Consider the following 20544-nt stretch of genomic DNA (forward strand, 5'->3'; position numbering starts at 1 on the left):
CTAGTCTGTGTCAAGGATGACACTCAGACTCCTGACTTCAGGTTTGACAACCAAAATTATACCCAAAGAGAATCCTGAAAGAGGGTGGTTTACCCAAGAGTTTGGGTGAACCAATAATAATGAGCCTCTACCTCTTACAGCACAAAAATACAACAAAGATTCTTTCATAATGATTTATGAATACATAATATGTTTTCCTTTGCATGGAACCCTGTGGTGCGGTAGTGTCACAGCCCAGATGGTATTTGCAGGGAGAGAGACTCAGACACAGAAAGCTGCAAGTTAAATGCACTAAAGCACAGTTTATTGAAATAGAACGGATAAAACACTAAACAAAAAACTTGACAAAACAAATGGCGCTAGGGCCAAAACAAAAAGGTTTACAAAAACTCACAAATGTAAACATTAGATGGGACAACACAGCATGGAACACGCAACACGGACCTCCACCTCTATCACCAACATTAATTCTTCAATTCTAAACTAACACCCGTGAGCACCTATTTTATACACCTGTGGCTGGAGCCTAATTAATAATTTAATCATTTATTCAATTGTCGGCTCTAGCCACATTCCCATGTGTTTTGACAGGGAGAAATGTAACCTTCTCCCTGCCAATCCAATATTCCTCACACCAACACATACACTCAATTCAGCAGGGCTTTCACTCTGCCACAAATCCCCTTCTCTGCTTGTATGATCATTGAGTTCAACCTTATTTGTATTCTGAAAACAAAATGCATGAAAATGCAGTGTGAGTGGAAGCAACGATAGCTAATTGTCTTGTTTTACAGCCATATTCTTAATGTGAAACACATTTCCAATTGAAATTAAAGTATTGGACTGAATTAAAGTGAATGGAAGTCATTATTTCTAGTTCAAACATTTTTATTGAATCTCTTCCAAATCCATTTTTAGATACATATCTTATTTCAAGTGTTTCCAAAATAGTACCTCAAAACCTCACTGCTGCTCAGCCTGAGTACATGACAACAACCTCAGCCATCATTCTAACACAGTACTTGTCACAAAGACGGCCGGAGTGGGTGGCGTCAGACCAGAAGCAGGAAATAAACAGACAGAGAGGTGTGGTTTGGTGAAGCTGAGCGAATGCTTTCGCTCAGCATTTAATAAACAGAACAGAAAATAAAAGGTTTTAAACACAAAACAGGACACGGCACTTGCGCCAAAATAAATAGACAAACAAAACGTACTAAACACTTAACAAGGTGCACGGAGAGACAAACAAACACGGTGAGTACAAACACTTACAGATTATTCACTTTAACGTTTCTCCTTCTCTTTCTCACCCGTTCCCCACTCTCGAACACCCAACCCCGACTGAATGAAATATATACTATCTATATATACTGTTGTGCTGGGATTCAATTACTAATTAATTATTCACTTGAATCCCAGCACGTGAATTAATTCTGTGCAACCCCGTGCTCACATATTACATTTAACCAGCACGTGAAGTGATTTGTGCCCTCCTCGTGCCTAAATACAAATCTACACTTTTTAAATCACACGTGAAACACAGACCCGTTTATATCCCGTGTACCAATCTATACACCAACATTAACACACGCACGCAACATACAACACATAATATACACACAGGGGCGGGGCACATTGCCACAGTACTGTATAACAAAAAGTGAATAAAACACATTGAGTAATTGCAAGAATTCCTCAAAAAATGTAAGGGCATAGTAAACACCAGGTATTTCATATTATACTGTAAATAACAAGTGCATTTAGAACCGATCATACAATGTCAAGGATTTACTATTATTATTATTGTATAATAATAAAGTATATTTACACATGTGAGCATGCACTTAGTTTATTTTAAAGGGATGCTTAAACTAGATGGAATGCTGATTAGAATTTGTATTATGCTGCGGTCCCTTTCTGTTTTCCAGAAGATTAGAAGCTACAGCATACATGTGAAGTAACTCTGCAACTACAAATATATACAGTACCTACAACTGCCAGTAGCTTTTGTTTTTTGCTCTTTAAAGACATTTGTTGTTTCCTATGTATGGTTATGTGCACCCAGATGGCAACAAAGGTAAGACATACTGTACTGTAGAACATTATGCTGTGCAACTTATATATCATGTAGAAAATTAAACCTGGAATATAGGTTATAATACATTATGTTTCAAATATTTGAATGACGAGCCTTGGTTCCTTTCAGCAGCTCCCAGCACGTCTCTCAATGGGGCTTTCCACTTGCCAAATTAAAATGGACAACAATAGCATACTGTACATTCATACGAAATGTAATGATATCATTCATTTCTAACAGCTCTGTTCAGCTGAAAAGTTCATAATTATACTAATAATAAAAATAATATTAAGGTTACTATTTTTTGCTTAATATAACTGGCTTGTTATTCATATAAACATGGACTGCTATTGTCATAAAACGTATGACTGAATACGATGTAGATATACAGTAGTGTCACACAGAGTGCTGTCCGTTAATACCGTTGCTGTAGTCAGTCTGTAAAAAATCTGTTTTAGATCAATATACATTTACTGGAGTTTCCCAATATATGCGTATTTGTGATATCGTATGTATTCTGCAAGTAAATTTCAGTTCTGACAGACTTTTGTATTAGATTGGACTGACAGTAGTAGCTCCATTGACAGCTGCTTCTACATTCAAGACTGCAAAAAAACAGATTTACACTCCCTAACTTTAGTAGTTTACCCACAAAAGATTTTCCTAGGTGTTGTTGTTTGTTGGTGGTATTCAGAAGTACACTTCAGTGGGGATGACACACAGGAAGATGAAGTGACGTGCCCCAAGCAAGGCTGAGCATGGATTTTAGGCTATAACAACTAAACCACGCTGCCTTTTACACTTTGCAACTAAACTGTCAGAGATGCATTTGTTTTCTTTTTAAATATGGCAAGGTAACTTTACAGAACCAGGTATGAAAATGATTAGTGTTTAATTGTTTAACATACTTATAATTTCACCATTGAAAAAATGTAACATAAGTCATTAATATCAGACTATGGCTTTACTTCTAGGAATCGATGCAGACCAACCCCCACTAAAATCTTGGGCTTGCAATTAGTCTGATAACAATGATTTCAGGGTACAAACCTACCATTTTTATGGAATGCCCCCCAACTTTCAAACTGCAGAGTATTAAAATGCCAATACAGATGCATTCAAATTTCGATTCCACATTGTTATAACAAGATTTGGTATTTCAGTGCCCTTGGCACTCTGTTTATGACAAGTCTTCCATCGTAACTTAAAGACGCAAAGAGCCAAGGGTCTGCAGATGACCACTCCACAGCATACACGCTGTCCTCATGTTCTTCATAGGTGGCAATTATGCTATCCTGAAGTGGTTCTTTCCTCCTACAACAAGAATTGAAATACTCCTGTAAGAACGTCTAGTGCTCATTAACATTTAAGGATTTAATCTTTGCCCACAAAACAGACAATAGTTCTGCATCCTGCAACCCTTATTGAAGCTCAATTTACTAGGAAACACATCATTATTTGAGTTTATTTTTATATACTGTTGCAAACAACTTTATTGTCTTGTTTAGTAGCAACATTTAATTGCAGCTAAGAATCAATTGACAGCATTTGGTCAAGGTTTTTAAATCAATTTCTAGACTCTTCTGTACTGTTATCTTCAGTAAACATGTGCTGTACCATCCCAATGTTTTGAAATTAATAAAACGTATAAGTAATGAAAAATGTGATATATTTGATAGTACTGCAGAGAGCTTGCCAACACTGAGTGTTGAGCCATTACCCAGTTTGAATACTCTGAGTATTATAACTGTATCACGTACTTATCCTCCTGGGGATTGTCTTCTTGGTCACTCAGGTCATCTTCATCCACCAGATGACCAAAGGGCTCTGAAGAGATGGACACCATGTTGGAGAGGATGACTCTGCTGTCACTACTGCCTGTCAGTACCAGCTGATCATGAGATTGATTGTACCTCACACTCCACACCCTGTGAAACAATGCAAAAGACAAGCCACAAGGCAATTCAATGCACAACCTTATTTCAGTGACATACATTCCCCGCTATGGGTGTGAATACTAAATTAGAGCTAACTTGTGCTGAAGAATGTCCTGAGCAAGATTCATCACAATTGCATAAGTGGTTCTATTGATATACGGTATCTCTACTAAGTGTAACATGCAGAGGGAACAAACAGACAGACTGAGCACAACCATGTACCCCCGGATTCTGATGGTTTCAATAACTTGTGTTAAAGAATGCCATTAGCAAGTTTTATAGAAATTGGATGAGCAGTTCTACAAATAGACATAAAACAAGTGTGACATATAGCCTCTACATGCAGGTATAAGGAAGCTGTGTAACTTGTGATTCCATGTGTTATCAAATAGTATGCATTGAGATTATACTGTAAGTGAAAGGCTTTGAACATGTGATCTTTTGTCACAGAAAAAAGCATGTCACGTACTGATCCTATAATGCAAGGCACCAGTTTATTTAGCAGACGCCTTTATCCAAGGCAACTTACAGAGACTAGGGTGTGTGAACTATGCATCAGCTGCAGAGTCACTTACAATTACGTCTCACCCGAAAGACGGAGCACAAGGAGGTTAAGTGACTTGCTCAGGGCCACACAGTGAGTCAGTGGCCGAGGTGGGAGTTGTGTAAATCCCTGTAAGCATACTACTGTGGGTACTGTAGCACAGATCACACAGCTCTCATACTACTGTGGGTACTGCAGCACAGATCACACAGCTCTCTCATACTACTGTGGGTACTGCAGCACAGATCACTCAGCTCTCATACTACTGTGGGTACTGCAGCACAGATCACACAGCTCTCATACTACTGTGGGTACTGCAGCACAGATCACTCAGCTCTCTCACACTACTGTGGGTACTGCAGCACAGATCACACAGCTCTCTCACACTACGGTGGGTACTGCAGCACAGATCACACAGCTCTCATACTACTGTGGGTACTGCAGCACAGATCACACAGCTCTCTCACCAATGGGAGTGGTCTTCCAGACTCTTGACAGGTTCATTGATGTTCCGGACATCCCAGAACTTGACCTTGCAGTCATCTCCGCAACTGGCCAGATAGTACTGCTTATTTGGGTTGAAGTCCAGGTCTCTCACCAGTTGGCCGTGTGCATTTTCTATACAGTATATCTGACTGCGTCACAAGGGAAGAAAACATTTGCATTGATCTCCAAAGTAACTCAACAACATTTACATTAGTTCTTTGCCCCCGAAAGTGGGGGACTGGATTTGTTTTATTTATATGGTGTTGGTAGTGTTGGTGTTAGGGGGGTACTTTGACTGATGCATACTGATCAGCAGTCAACAGCATAAAGGGTGGGCTTTTAACACTGAAATGGAAACAAATCGATCTCTCTCTTAAATCTATTTTACACCACTGGGTAGAAAACAAAATACTGCTGTGATACCTGGACTACTCTTGACTTTACTGTAAGTCACAGAGACAGTAAATCTCCAGATTTTACTAAACGGGAACTGGAAAAATGGAGCAGGAAATGATGTTTGTTTAAGGATCCAGGCACATTTAGATTTTTTCCTTCTAAAAATTAAATCTGGATTCCACAAAGCTGGATGTAACACACTTGACAAAGTTATTGGGATTTAGTCTTCCTTCCCTAAGCCGGTGGACCTTGTGAAACCAAATTTAAAGTCTTCTCTCCTTTAAGGCAACAGAAGTTATTACAAGACATCCGTCTCCCCGGTTTAGTGATAAATCACTTTGTGCTGAGGGGATAAACTGTATCTTTTAAAAGCTTGCACAGGCCTGTTTCTATGGCAACCGCTGTGCACAAAATTACTTCATTGCTTATCAAAATCAAACCAGAGCTGGAGAAAAAAAAATCTCTTCTATGGTTTATTAGAAACACAATCCTATGGATTAGGTTCAATTAGCGTGCTCCTGGAATTAAGAAATACATTGGAAGAAGCAGGTAATGTCACTTCATTTACTAGTAAAGTTAATACATTTACTGGTAAAGCTATATTTTCCATTATATTATCCAACATATTATGTAACATACATGTTTACCTAGCATGTGAATCTAATATTATATCTATCTATCTATCTATCTATCTATATATATATATATATATATATATATATATATATATATATATATATATATATATATATATATATATATATATAGATATATATAGATATATATTTACTAATTCAAATATGAGATTTCATGTCTCATTTACAGGTTGTAATTTGACTGGCCACAATTTGGTATTACTTGTACTTATAAAAATACGATCTATACAGTAATATCGCCTGAGCGATATGCTGATTACGGTAGTGGATTCTGTAAAATACAGAAAAGGCTATGAGACAGAGAAAGAGCAAACACCATTAACAACGACTGCAGAAGTCTACATAACAGAAACAGCCAAAGACCTGCTGTTTCAAATGAAAAGAAAACAAAAGCTGAATTGCAGCAATCAGAAAAAATTACCAACTGCTAAATACATGTTAGATGCTACAATAAATACTATGACAGACACAGGGGTAAAAGAAACCCCAAAGCTGGCTTTCATTTCTAAAAGAAATGGGCCAGTCCTTCTTAATGAGAAATATGGAGTGGAGCAGCCAACCATCTTGAAGCACGCCTCAGCAGCGACTCTGTTTGTGTTTGTTTTCACTCTCTGCGCACAAGTCCAAGTATGAATTCTGAGTGATTCACAGAAAGAACATCCTTTATGACAGGCGTAGCTAATGTCTGAAACAAACAATAGCACCCAACCACACACACACACACACACAATTTATTTCTTAGCAGACGCCCTTATCCAGGGCGACTTACATATATATATATATATATATACACACACACACACACACACACACACACATACTGTATGTATCTATATGATATTAAGCAAGACTTACATTCAATTCAAAACATGAAAGAATTTGTTGTTGATGAGTCAATATTTTAACAATCTGTCTTCATTATCACTTGGCCATTTTAAGAAGAACTAAGCTAAAGCATACAAGACTGCCCTCTAAAGTGCGTTAGTGGAGTAGGTGAGAAATGTATCCTTGAGTGCTTTCATAGCTTTAGGGAAGCGCATACTGTCAAGCATACTTGAATTCTGTATTGAAATCAGATGTTGCCACGGCACTAAATGCTAGAGGCGAGGGTCCAGCCTGGGAATTGTCTGCCAGGGCTCTTCAGGTGTCTGACCAGTAGCGGTTGCTAGAATGCAAGGAGGTGAACAAGCTCTATTCGGATCTTCCACCCCCAGCAAAGATTGGCATCTTGCAAATGGTATTCAAGTTTGTGCATAGTTTTACAATAAATCCCCTGAAACCTGCTTATAGAATGTCTTCAGTTTACAACTTGATTCCACAACACAGATTCATTTAAACATCAGTAAATAAACGATGTTAGTCCTTTTGGAAAAGCTGTAGTAGTATAGTCATTGTGATTTTGCTGTGCTGTGTTCCATGTGAGAACTGGAACCACTCAGGAATTATTTTAGCATGCCACAGGAATATCATTAGTCCTTAATTGTAACTGGAATGCTGTTTATGTTATATCTGATTGAGCACAGTAAGCTACACCTGAGAGATGTAATTTGGCTTACTCCAAAGAAATATACAAACACACACATGTATTCCTTAGGTACCCAAATATCTGGACTACAAACTAAGTCTTCTAATACTTCTCTCCTCTTACCTGGACCCTCATCCTGCCGCAGCGGCCACTCTCCAAGCACCATTCCAACTCTATTGCTTTTCTGGCTTTTTATTTAGGTTTATACATTGCTGGTAAAACCACACTGTTACTAACAACACTGGTGTCCAGATTGTTTAAAGCAAAGTGTGGAACATTAAGGAGATCAGTAACAATCCACCAGACAATCCTGGTGGATGAAACATTTGGGAATAGTTCTGTAATCAGCCATCTCTGCTACAGACGAAGAAAGTGCCCCATTCCGAGAGCAGAAAGTAATTCACAACAGGCACAAACAAGCTGATGAAATGAATCGTTAAAGACTCTACATTAAAGATTTAAAATCGACATGTTAAGCTAATTCAAGAATTTTAACCGCTGGATGCAAATTACCAAGCCCTAGTTCACTCAAGTATGAGGTCTATATAAATTTCTTTAAACAGTTTGAAGCACAACATCTTGTATTATGTCTTAATCACAACATAATCTGATAATCATACCATTCGCATGCCGATGTGTAGAGACAAATAGCGTGTTGCGACTTTGATGATGTACACAAAAGACAATCTGCAATCTGTGGCATACACTTTAATGTAAGTAGCTGTCCCCCACATGGCTCATTTGTTTGTCTGTCAAAAGGGAATTATTATTATTATTATTTGTTTATTTAGCAGACGCCTTTATCCAAGGCGACTTACAGAGACTCGCCATCTATTCTGTAATATATAAAAGCTGCATCTCCCTATTGATGAATCACTGGTTTAGTAACAATGGGCAGACCAGCAGGTAGGTCAAGCAAACATTACTAGAGGGCAGATTGTAAGTTCTCGGTTGGCAGTTGATTCTTTCCCGTGCGGATTAGATCACTTCAAGATACAGCTGTGGAGAAAAATATTTACTAGAGAGCACAAGAAAACCAGACAGATGCAGGTATCAGACAATTGCCAACAGGCTTCCTAATGGTGTTATTTGTACTTTTATCTTATGTTATCCCAGACAAATGGTGGGTTTAGTGAGCAGAAAGTAAATGTTTTCCCAGCTCAATGTAGGATATTGTAGCATGAATGCAGACTGATACTGTTCAAAAACGATGTTGAAATCACTGACGAGTATGAAGAAAAGCGCTAGTATTAACTGTAAAACGCTCCTCATATTACGACGGCTCCTTCCAACAAGCTGTTAATCTTCCTTTGTTCATGAAAAGGTCTCTGTTGTCGGTCCAGCCTGAAAATGTCATCACATTAAGCTGAGCCACTGTGGTCAATATTTGGCTGCATTTGGCTGGTAAACAACTTGAAGGCACCATACTGCAGTGAAAGACCTGTGCTAGTGCTTGCCAGCAAGCTGCTTTGTTTCAATTACCTCATGCTCCTGATGTCCCAGCCTCGTATGGCCGTGTCATTGGCAGTCGCAACCTGTGTGCAGTTGTGATGGGGACTCCATCGGCCAGATGTCAATTTTAACTGCCCCTTTCCTTCCAGTGTTGCAGAGCTGGAAATCTATTGAAAACAAAGACAGATGTTAAAAATGTATGATTTGTCAAAACTAAAATCAGAAACAGAATATAATTATATAAAACACATACATTTTTTAAATTTAAACAGGATAAGAATGTTTTTTTCTTTTATAACTTTATGATATACTACATACTGCTGCACATACAAAAGGTCTTCTTGTCACCATTGACATTATCTAAACATATTTTCTAGACAAGGTTTTCCAATTACCTCACTTACTGTAATCACCTTTTTTGCCATTTGTGTGCCATTCAATTTAATATAATGTTGTGCTGTCAATTTACATGCTAACTTAGTAGTAAAGGCATGCCTCTGTTTGCCCTTCATTGCTGAAATTTATGGCATTTCAGGAGACCCAAAGATCCAGTGGGTGTCCGATCCCACGACCAAGCCAGCTTCCTTTTTCAGCCAGGAACTCAAGAGCGGATGTCAGCGAGCTAACGACCTCTGGAAGACAAAGGCCAGCCCTGCAGGTGTCCTGCAGCTCACTGGGCACCTGGCCAGCAGGGTTCGCTGTAGAGCGATGAGGAGAAACAGTCCCTGCCGGTTTTACCTCCCTAACCCACGGGAGCGCCAGAGCCAATGCAACACTCCCTTCGGAGTCCCAGTGAAGACCGGCCTACTTTGCACAGCCAGGACGCGACGCTGCGCTGTATGACTCTACCTTGCGCACTACGTGGCTGGGCTTCTAGCAGGTGAGCCACTCGGGGACCCCTCACCCACCTTTCTTAAGCCTGGTTTATTCTATCTCATCCTCAGTTTCTGAATTAATGCAGGATCATTTTGTATTTTTGTGCATCTCTAAAATTTCAGTCCCTAGCTTCAAGACAAGTGTTTGCTCAAGTTAACCAGACAAAGCAAACTGTTTAGGATTTACTTGAACAGTTAAAAGGGGATTGAGCATGTTGGAAATTGCGCCACTGTGAAGTTACAATCTCGCCATGTTGCAAGCTGCTCCTCTTCTAACCTCATTTCACATTTAATGGGCTCTGTTCAGACAGCAAGGCGCACCACTGGATAGCTCCTACCCACATGCCTATATGACATTAGCATTATAGTGCTGTTGCCCATGTCACAATCACTGCATAAAAACAGAAAGGATGGTGCATGGGCAAGTTTCTCCAAAACAATGTGATATCAGTTGTGAAGGCCATCCATCTATCTTGTAGCCAAAGTAAACAAGAAATGAACTACACACATTGTGAGTGTTACAGTTAGATTTGGCTACTAACCTGCTTGGCCTAGTGGCTACTGCCTATCACATAGACCTAGTGGAAGCTTCAAGGGAAAGATGGAGGAGACAGTGTTTTTGTTATTTGCCAAATCCATACTAATCGTGTAAAACAGCTCACGTCATCTCTTTATATTAATAAAAAAGAATTATGTCTTACCACTGCCTTGTTGGAACTTCCCTGCAAGTCCCATAGCTGCACATGGTTATCTGCAAGTGAAACCAGTCTTTTGCCATCACCCATGGGCTCCCACAGAACACTATAACACATTAAAAAGGTTAATGCCTAGTGATTTGTTTGACAAACAAGCCACCACAGCTACAGTTATGGAATGGTGGTAGATTTGTGATGTCTCAGGAATTCGGGGGAAATCCCGGATAATTGACAGAGGAAAAAAAATACTGTATGTGATAATAAAGTGCGAGATATTAATTATCAAATGTATTTTTCATCAATTAAACAGTAATCACAAAAAGTACCTTTAAAAGTATCATTAATTTCCACGCCTAGTTTGATTTTTGCCATGTATTTTTTTTTTTTTTATTTCTTGCTGTTGAAGATAGGACAAATACTGAAATACTGTATGTGAACAAACATTGATTGCTTGTATCGAATGTAAAGTATACCTAATTATACAAAAAAACATATTATTCATAGACAACAAAAGCATATTATTTTATAGTGATGTAATAACGTATGTCTGGTATTAAAAAAAAAAAAAAAAAAAAACCAACATTATATTGTACTAGAGTATATGGCAGACACAGTTCCTCTTCTTGCTTAGGATATCTGATGGTGTACTGTGTTTAGTTTGACTTTACTTCATTCGTTACACTATAATTCAGTGCTATTTTATCATTTAAAACAAAAATACAGTGAAGTAAATATTTTGAAATGATAACCAAACATTCAAATGCAATGTTAATCTCAATATTTAACATTTCTTCCTATAGCTAGGGCTAAGAATTTGCTATGAAGGAGGATAAATGTGATGCATACAGTATGTTAACTGTGATAGAAATATTATTATTTTATTTCATTCAGTCAATGATAAACAATCAAATGAAACATGTTTAACTAAATAAATAATTATTTCCTAAAAAATATTTTTCATGTTGAATCTTTGCTGTGCAGACAAGACATATACCCTTCACTAGAACCAAGGTATCTAGGTCAGTCAATAGCTTGTCTTTAAAAACAAAATGTGGAAAAAACTATCGAATAACACATTCAACCCTGGATACTCTACTGTAGGTAAAAAGGTTTGAATCAATTGGGTTCCTACCAAGCCATATTGCCATGGGCTGTGTTGTCAAGGTGACAGAGCAGCTCTAGGGTCTGAGGGTTGCTTGATGAATCATCGGGGGATTCTTGATTGCCTGATTCCAATTCCTTCGGCATCCTCCACACAGCTGCACATGTTACCACTTTACTGTCTGAAGCTAGGCAACAGAGACCAGTTTTAGAGGATCACCTCATACATGACAGACACACTTCAGTGCTCAGCAATTAAACAAAAAAAAAGAGGAAAAATTACAACAAAATCAGCGGATAATTGTGGTCAGGGTACCCTTATCCACCACTGTTTCCCTTTCACTTCCTCGAATGTAACTTGAATAATGATCAGAAATGACTATTGTTCTGAATAATGACAGTCCTAGCTGGGTTTAACAGGGATTTGTGTTACTGAATACAAATGTGCACCCCTACCCGAGACACAAAACAGTTTGGATGTTAAAGATCTTTTATATATTGTGTGATTGTATTTCAATACTTGGCACAGTTTGAATTTATTCATTGCAGTAGACAAACACATTTAAAATATATTGAATTGTTTTCAAAATATTGTTGTCGCAACATACAGTATGTGACATATTGAACTTGTTCAACACGGCTGACCGGCAAACAGGTCTCGGAAAGATAACTCCACTACAAACAGCAGACCAGCACACTAGCACACTCATTCATGTACTGATTTGTATGTATTTATGTCCATTTTAATTTAGCTCAACTATTTTACCTATTTGTCCTTTGGTAGTTTTCCTGTAAAGGAAAAACATTACTGAGCTTCACCTGACAACCGCATTTTGTACAAGCCACAATTAGGGCCCACTGAATAAACTGGAGGTAGGCAACAAAAACTGGTCTTGACTACTACTGTAGATTTATACCAGACATATTCTATTGTTTAAAAGCTGCCCTTGAAGGCTCTTAGTTTTGTACCATTACTGTTCTTTGTTTCATAAAAAAAATCTGTGCATATTGCAGTTGAAGTAAACAGTTTTGATTAAAAATGGTAATTTACAAGCAACACTGGTCTACTTAGCGTGCGGGACCTGTGCCATGATGAAGCAACATAAAGAAATGTATTGCTTGAAAATCTGCATTTAGATAATGTGGGTTACACCATTAGAGAAGTCTCTCTCATATTCTGATACAATAAACCTAGGACTATTGGCAAAAAACTTTCAGAAATCCATACTGTTGTAGTGGCACAGATATATTATGTGTAAATGTTTCAAAGCTTCTTGAGTGTAACATCATCATGTATTCATGTTAATTCCTGTTTATTTACATTGCCAATATAAACAGTGGTGAAAGTTATAATAACCTCCCAAGGCTTGACAAGGAAACTAGTTAATGATCTGCCACTTTATAAAACACTATTTATTATCTAATTCATTTTATGCTTTATTGGCAATACGCAAGTACTGACCACCTGCAAAATAAATTAATCGAAACGTATTAAATATTAATTTGACGGCCCTAGCTGTATTTCCCACATTACAGCAACTGTTATTTCAAACACCAATAAGACATTACCTTTGCTTCTTTGTTTGTATCCAAACCTTTGCTAGTGCTACACTGTATAATTGACCATCTGTACCTCACTTACTTTTACTGTAACATGTTGTCAGCACACTTTTATCTGCAGGACTTGCACTGAGGTGCCATATCTCTCCAACTTGGTGCAGCAGTACATTTTTATTAATGATGTTATTTTCATCATCAAAGTCAACAATGTGTATCTGAAAAAATAAAGAAAAAAGATGGAGTAAGGAGCTGAATTTTGCAACCCTCAAATGGCACGGAATGTAGATCCCAGTGTCCTTTATTGCTTAATTCACTCTAGTCTTGCACCCAGTCCTGCGTCTCAGAACCTGTTTGCATAACATTGAAATGACCTGGAATTCCAGGAATTCAAGCAATCAGGCCCCTGCTAAATAATCTGCTCTGGACTGATTGCACTTTTCACAGCTTGAATGTATCAGCTGTGTCTGTTCAGCAGGTTTACTACTAGAAGTCCTGTTTGCTGAAACTACTGACTCATGATCATTTAAATATAATTAAGGGTACTTAAATGTACACTGTATTCTGAAAGGTAGTTGTTTACTACATGGGTAAAGGTAAAGACTTAAGCCCAGCATACACAAGGAAACGTGTTTCCAGGCGCAATGTTTCCTTGTGTATGCCGGATGTTTCCGTGTGTCCAGAAGCCAGGAAACATGTTTCCCGGAATAGACCTGGGTTCTACTTTGAGAAACATTTTTAGGAAACATTTTGCCTTTCGCCAATCAGGAGAGACTCTGTGAGCGTGAGTTCATCGGTCATGTGACCTTGCAAGATGGCGACTTCAACAGACTTCTGCAGTCTACGGATGTCTACATTAGTGCAATGTCAATGTTGCAGTAATTTCTGTTTAGCCTAGCAGTAGTTAATATAATGTTATGTAACATAAAAGTGTAGTTTATTTTAAATATTTAAGTTATACTTAATGATACATTTCATTCGTGCTGTATTTACCTGTCACACATTTATTTAAAAACTTTAGGCAGGGGCTGATGAGTCCGGTGCTGTTTGTTTACGTTTGGTTAATAAACCTTTTTCTTTTCAAGTTTTAATGCAATTATAAGTGCAGCACCACTCTGCAATAAGGCTTTGTGACAGAGAAAGAATGAAATTTGGTTATAAATCTCCCTCCCGACCTGTGAGGGTACTGTGTAAAGGGAACAGAGTGCCCCGGAATAGATGGTCTGACAATTCATTCTAAGGGAAAGGTGGAAGTCGGCCATCTAGAAAGGGGGAGGAGCTACGGTACACCAAGTCACCGAAGGGAAGCGTTGTGGCAACCACGGATTGGAGGAGAAACGGTTGCACTCACTAACCAAGGGGGCGTGACTGACGGTACAAAAGGGGACGTGGCTAAGGGATCTGTTCCTTTTGTTATGGTTAAAAGCGAACCGCTGAAGGAGAACTGTAAACTAACTGTGTGTGTTTTAATTATACTTGTTTGTTTTTGTTAGACGGCTAACACGATCCGGAACTGTCGCTTGAGGCCAGCACCAAGGAGCAGAGGTTTTCTGCTCCTTGAAGACACATGATCTAGTCTTCCTTCATATACAGGGGTGGAAATAAGACTCATATTGTGATAGTTGCTATACAGTAATTTGTACCAAGAGGGAACCAAACAAGTAGAGAATTGTGTCCTTAATAAACTGGATGGGATCCTTTACATGACTTCAATCTCCCGTTTGGGTAGAACATTTCTTCAAATAAACTATAATTATTACACTAATGCTAAAAGTGTATTTGTGTGCAAGTTTCAAACAGCACGGAAAGTAAGGCTAATTTTGATTTTAATACAAAAAGAAGTACCAGAGACATCTGAAAATGAGAGACAAAGAAACAGGTAATGCGAATATAATGTGAAATACTGCAGTATTATTATTATTATTATTATTATTATTATTATTATTATTATTATTATTATTATTATTATTATTAGTTTATTTAGCAGACACCTTTATCCAAGGTGACTTACAGAAACTAGGGTGTGTGAACTATGCATCAGCTGCAGAGTCACTTACAACAATGTCTCACCCGAAAGACAGAGCAGAAGGAGCTTAAGTGACTTGCTCAGGGTCATACACAGTGAGTGAGCAGGGATTTGAACCGGGGAGCTCCTGGTTACAAGCCCTTTTCTTTAACCACCGGACCACACATCGGGCCTTCTAGCAAGGTAGTAGAGGTTAATAATAATGACGATCGAACAGTGGTGACTGTAATATAAACAGGAAAAGTTTTCAATGGCAAGCAATTAATAGATGCTGTATTTAATTACAGTATACAGTACCTCATATCAACGTGAGGCAAATAGTTACAACTGGCCAAGAGTTTATCCATGAACAATAAAGGTTATTTTATACTACAAGCTGTTTCTTAGTGATCGAGAGAAGCGAGACCATTAACCTTGTGATGAACCCTATCTGATTAAAATGATAACGCCTACTGATTCTTTTATGGAGGAGAGCAGAACACAAAGGAGAAAATCCTTAATCAGTCTAATTTTAGAAAATATAGCTGAGCAGTTGGGTAACTGCACCTCGGGCAAGTAAACACTCTGTAATCCAATAGACATGGGGTCGGTCAACACATTGTTCTGGCCAGGCCAGGCAAACCTTCAAATTTTTTTAATTCTTTGTATATGCAACAGGATAGAGTTGTGTGTTATGAAGACCATATCTAAAAGGCCTTTATCAGCCTTACAGTAGATCACATATCAAAGTGAAGGGCAGTGTTAGAAGTTGTCAAAGAAGTTTCCATAAAATTGAAAATATAACGTAGGCACATCAAGTGGTTTATGATACAGTATCTCAGCTATTTAAAAAGTGGTGGTTTCACAAAAACATGTTAGCTCACCCACACGGTTCCAGATATGTTTTCTTTTTAATGGAATTAATGTTTTCTAAAAATGTGTTTCTTTTAAATCTGCACATGCGAGACCTACAGCTATGGCCAAAGGTTTTGAATCAGCCTATAGAATGAACTAATATGTTAACGTCAATAATGTTACGCTAACATATTAAATGACATACCACTTTGTTGTTTTCCATATACTTAAAGTAAAACTGACAACAATTTAAAAATGTGACATTTCAGAATCTAACATGAAATACTGTACAACGGATATGGTTTCCGGTAGACTTTTGCGATATCATTTTGTAGTTTCTTTGAATACACAATGTTAAATAAAAGATCTAAATTATGTTCATATTGTTATTTTTTTTTTTTTAATTATGTGTCAAACCTAAAATTCTAGGTGATGCAAAACCTTTGGCCATAGCTGTACATAACTATAACAGTATGCAATGTATCAAAATATTAAATTATCTATAATCTTATTATCAAACATCTCATTTTCATTTATGGCAGTTCAGCGGTTTTCACAAACAAACACATTGGCACAGGTGTCAACATGGGTGCCCTGTGCAGAAATAGGCATTGCTTTATTCCCAAAACCCTGGAAACTGGTGTTTGCCCAAAACTGGTGTAATTTATATACAGATATGCAAGAGAAGATGTACTGGAGAAGCAATGTTATATAATGAGATTGCTTGTTTAGTGTTAGACTGTCGTTGTAATAGACATCATTCTACCACACTACCACATATGCACAGGGTATCAGCAGATGCAAGATGGGAGGTAAACTGATCTGGTACAGTCTATGAAAGTGTGACTAATAGTACTGCGACATACCTGTCAAATCTGCATGTGTTATATGATGTTGGTTATAGCCTAAGGGATGTTAAGCACAGGGTGTCACAGCTCTCATGTGAAGTACACTACGTATTAATACAGTGCTGATTTTTTACTTACACTGGCTATTGTTATACTGGATTCCTGCCAACAGGGTGCACCCCGAAGAAGGAGGTTTTAAAATGTTGCCTCACAGAGAAGCTTGTTTCGAGATCAATACATTATGATAAATGCTTTCATGATTCTGACTGAAATCTCAACCAATTTGAAAGTTTAAGATACTGAGATAATTTATCTTCAACAAAACATTTTGAAATCTATTCCAAAAAAAGGGTCAGAGATAGATTTTAAATTCAATGTGAGGGTAATGGACCATTCATTAATGGTCATTTCTAATTCCTTCAGTGTATTCTCTAGAACAGTCCACAGACTGAGAACCAAGGTGTTAAACACAGCCATTTGATGATCCTGTGTCCAGATTTGATGCTCCTTGCACCCCTGGACACACAAACATGCCATGACATCTGGACAGGTGGAGTTACCTTTGTAGTTTCAACACAACTGGGTGCTGTTGCCTGATAGTAAACTCTGAAAACACTGATTGCAGTTGTCTCCTCTATTTTTTCAGGATCACCCAGCATGCTCTTGTTGTACTAAATAAATTATGTTTATAGCTAAAGCATCATCACTTTTGAGACTGCTCCTCATGGAAGATAATTAAGTTCTGCAGTCTTTAATATAGAAGCACCTGCCAACGAACCCTCTATTAAAGTTGGACAGATCTGCTTTTTTGCCCATTGTTACTGAAACAGGTATATTCTCCCTTTATATTTTGTAGAATACATAGATGCAGTTTGCAAAACATGTTAATCAGTCACGTAAAGGGCAGCCCATTATTGCTATGAGTGTGTGTGCTATTGTTCGAAGATTCTGTTTTATTTGCCTAACCCCCGCTGTAGATCTTTTTACTTTTTTTCAACAATAAAAAGTACAATTAAAATTACACATGCATAACTACAAATAATATTCTGAAGCTGAGTTCGTGCTCTGCTTTTCTAAGCCATCTGAAGTTGAAAATGTTGTTAGAATTCCTGCTATGACTGTGCAGTGCCTAGTACTTTGTGAATCATCTACAGACACAACTGGAAAGATGTTTATATGCAGTTAAATGTCCAGTAAAACTTTATAGATGTCATGAATGTCATGGAAAACCATTAACATGGCACACACTTCTTTGGGGGTCTACTGCAGTCATGAGTCATCACAGATGTAGTGCTACTTTCTAATGATTATTTATTTATTTATATTGTTTTTCAACACATTTGTTATCTATTGTAAAATAGTACCTGATTGTCGTATTTGAGAGATTGTGTGCCAACAAGAAACCGTATGGACTCTGTTTCTGCAGTTTGGGCTGTCAAAGCACGTGCCTAAAAACAATCAAACAAAAAAAGTTATTGAAAACACAGGCCCATTTTAACCCCTTAAGGTACACAAGGAATTGAGCAGCTATTCAAATGGTTTCTTCTTAAAATACATTTGAGAGTGTCTCAAGTATCATGATCTGGATGACCAGATCCAACCTGTTAGCAAAATGTAAACCCTGTTTCCTGCACCTTGTTTCAAAAATAAGAAAGTTAGCATAATTGTACTTGTGGGACACATATGTCCCTTGTACCTCAAAGGGTTAAGACAGGGGAGCACTGCATTTTTTTAAATGTAGACCATTATTGTTTAGCAATTCCATCAATTACAAAGATGTCACAGATGTGCATTTAGTAATATGGCACAGTCAGCACATACATTAAGAGACTATTCAATGCAGACAGTTTTTCCACACTGTTGTTAATTATCTTTAGTCTAACTGTCTGTACTCTTATACTGAGCCACACAGTGTTGTTCAAGCAGTGTCTGTTTCTGCTGGTGATAGAAAATGTTAATTCATAATGCTCAGTAAGATCCCATTATCTGTCTGTGCAGGCAGCGCAGCAGGGTTCTGTAGTGGTTGTTGCTGGAGGGGAGTGCACCATATGGGATTCAATGAAAAGAAATCAGCAGTGGGTCTTCTTGTGGTTCCACTGATCAGTTTGACAATCCAAGTAATGTATTCTACCAAGCTGGCAGCATCTTGAATGCTGAAGAACAAAACTCCAGACCAACAAGGTGGAGGTCTGCACCATAGATCAATGCAAAACACAGCAACTTTTTGACGAATTGTAAAATTGTGTATCTGGTTTGAGTTGATGCTTCATCAAATGCAGAGCACATAAGCAAAACTGTTCAAGTTTGTTCACTAAAAAACTGTAAACCATTGCAAATGAGTCTATGTCTGGGTTATACAGTATGCCTAATTATGATAAAACTCAACATCTCCCTGTAAATAAAGGAAATAAATCGCACTCACACACACGGCACTGTATGAAGGCAACAATGGTAGTTATATCACAAACCTAATTCCAACTAGCTGAGTGATAAGAATGTCAATGTTTTTTCCAGTATTAATGCCTTGCATATTATATTCACATAGTTTCTCACAGATCCTACCACGAAAAAAGGGATGTGTTTCCAGCTTTAGAGTCCTACCTTATACTTATCAGGCAGCAAAGTCTTAAATCAGAGCTAGTATCCAACAGAAGGCTCTACAATCGTTTACTTATATATTTAAAGAGGAGTCGATTAGCTATTCAGTTATAACAATATATTTAGTACCGGAAGTATGGTGTCTAAGTGTGTCAAGGCTGCTAAGGCTCTTTCTTCCCCCAGAAGACTCTAAATGTAGGCTATGCTAACAACTGCATCTTGCAACACCTGAATTACAATATGATGCCTGAGTTCAATTCAAGTAATGGGATCATACTTGTACTGTAGTTTCAATGTACTTCAGGGTAAGCTGTCTACATAACTGTATGTGGGGTTACGATTTTAATTTTAATTTATATTACAAACTGCAATGTGCAACTTAAATATAAGACGTTTCGATTTAAAAAAACAAACATTTTGACAGTTTGGTACAACAATTTTACATTTTACTATGAATGTTCGTAAAACATCAACATCTCGTTTTGTCTTGGATCGTGTGAAACACCTGAGTTGACATGAAAAGAGCTTTTTGGTACACAGTGTAACTTTATTGTTTAGTAATTACAGTGCTTGTGTTCTTGATGTAATGCAGTACTAAGCTATTGTCAGCTGACTCATATTTACGTAACGTATATCGGCCTTTTTTTTCGAAATCGAATATTATTTCACATAATTGATTTATATTATTTCTGATTGATAAATGTGTGTCATACAGACTAATACAATTATGACAATGTACTTAAAAAAAATAGACCTGCACTGCACGTACCTGGAATTCAATGCCATATATAACAGGGGCATCATCTTCCATATTTCTAAATATGTGCACTCGCTCTCCTTTCGTTTATTCAGCAGGTTCAATGATAAATGCAAGCTTCATTCATGCGTTTAATACTTCCTGGTGCCTGTTATATTGAAAACTGGATACGATTACACG

At 37.7% G+C, this 20544-nt stretch overlaps 2 protein-coding genes across 3 annotated transcripts in view; one reads left to right on the forward strand and one right to left on the reverse strand.

Moving 5' to 3' along the window:
* Positions 1-276: 276 nt before the first annotated feature.
* Positions 277-20527, reverse strand: LOC117402341 (EARP-interacting protein homolog). Its single transcript, XM_034003391.3, has 9 exons — positions 20377-20527; positions 18374-18457; positions 13387-13519; positions 11776-11932; positions 10650-10749; positions 9104-9240; positions 5026-5193; positions 3838-4005; positions 277-3391 (listed from the first exon to the last, which is right to left on the reverse strand). Exons 1-9 carry the CDS (start codon positions 20416-20418, stop codon positions 3217-3219), a joined length of 1164 nt encoding a protein of 387 aa, XP_033859282.1. The 5' UTR covers positions 20419-20527; the 3' UTR covers positions 277-3216.
* The window catches only part of LOC117403344 (trafficking protein particle complex subunit 12-like), a 29730-nt gene continuing 29036 nt past the window's right edge, over positions 19851-20544 (forward strand). Inside the window, exon 1 of one of the 2 annotated variants that reach the window (XM_059023613.1) lies at positions 19851-19912. In XM_059023613.1, the coding sequence (XP_058879596.1) occupies positions 19873-19912 (40 nt within the window). In that variant the 5' untranslated portion in view covers positions 19851-19872. The remainder of the gene's footprint in view (positions 19913-20544) is intronic. The other variant, XM_059023610.1, reaches the window with a different exon arrangement.

Source organism: Acipenser ruthenus, chromosome 5, assembly GCF_902713425.1.
Source record: "Acipenser ruthenus chromosome 5, fAciRut3.2 maternal haplotype, whole genome shotgun sequence".
In the NCBI taxonomy this organism is placed as follows: domain Eukaryota; kingdom Metazoa; phylum Chordata; class Actinopteri; order Acipenseriformes; family Acipenseridae; genus Acipenser; species Acipenser ruthenus.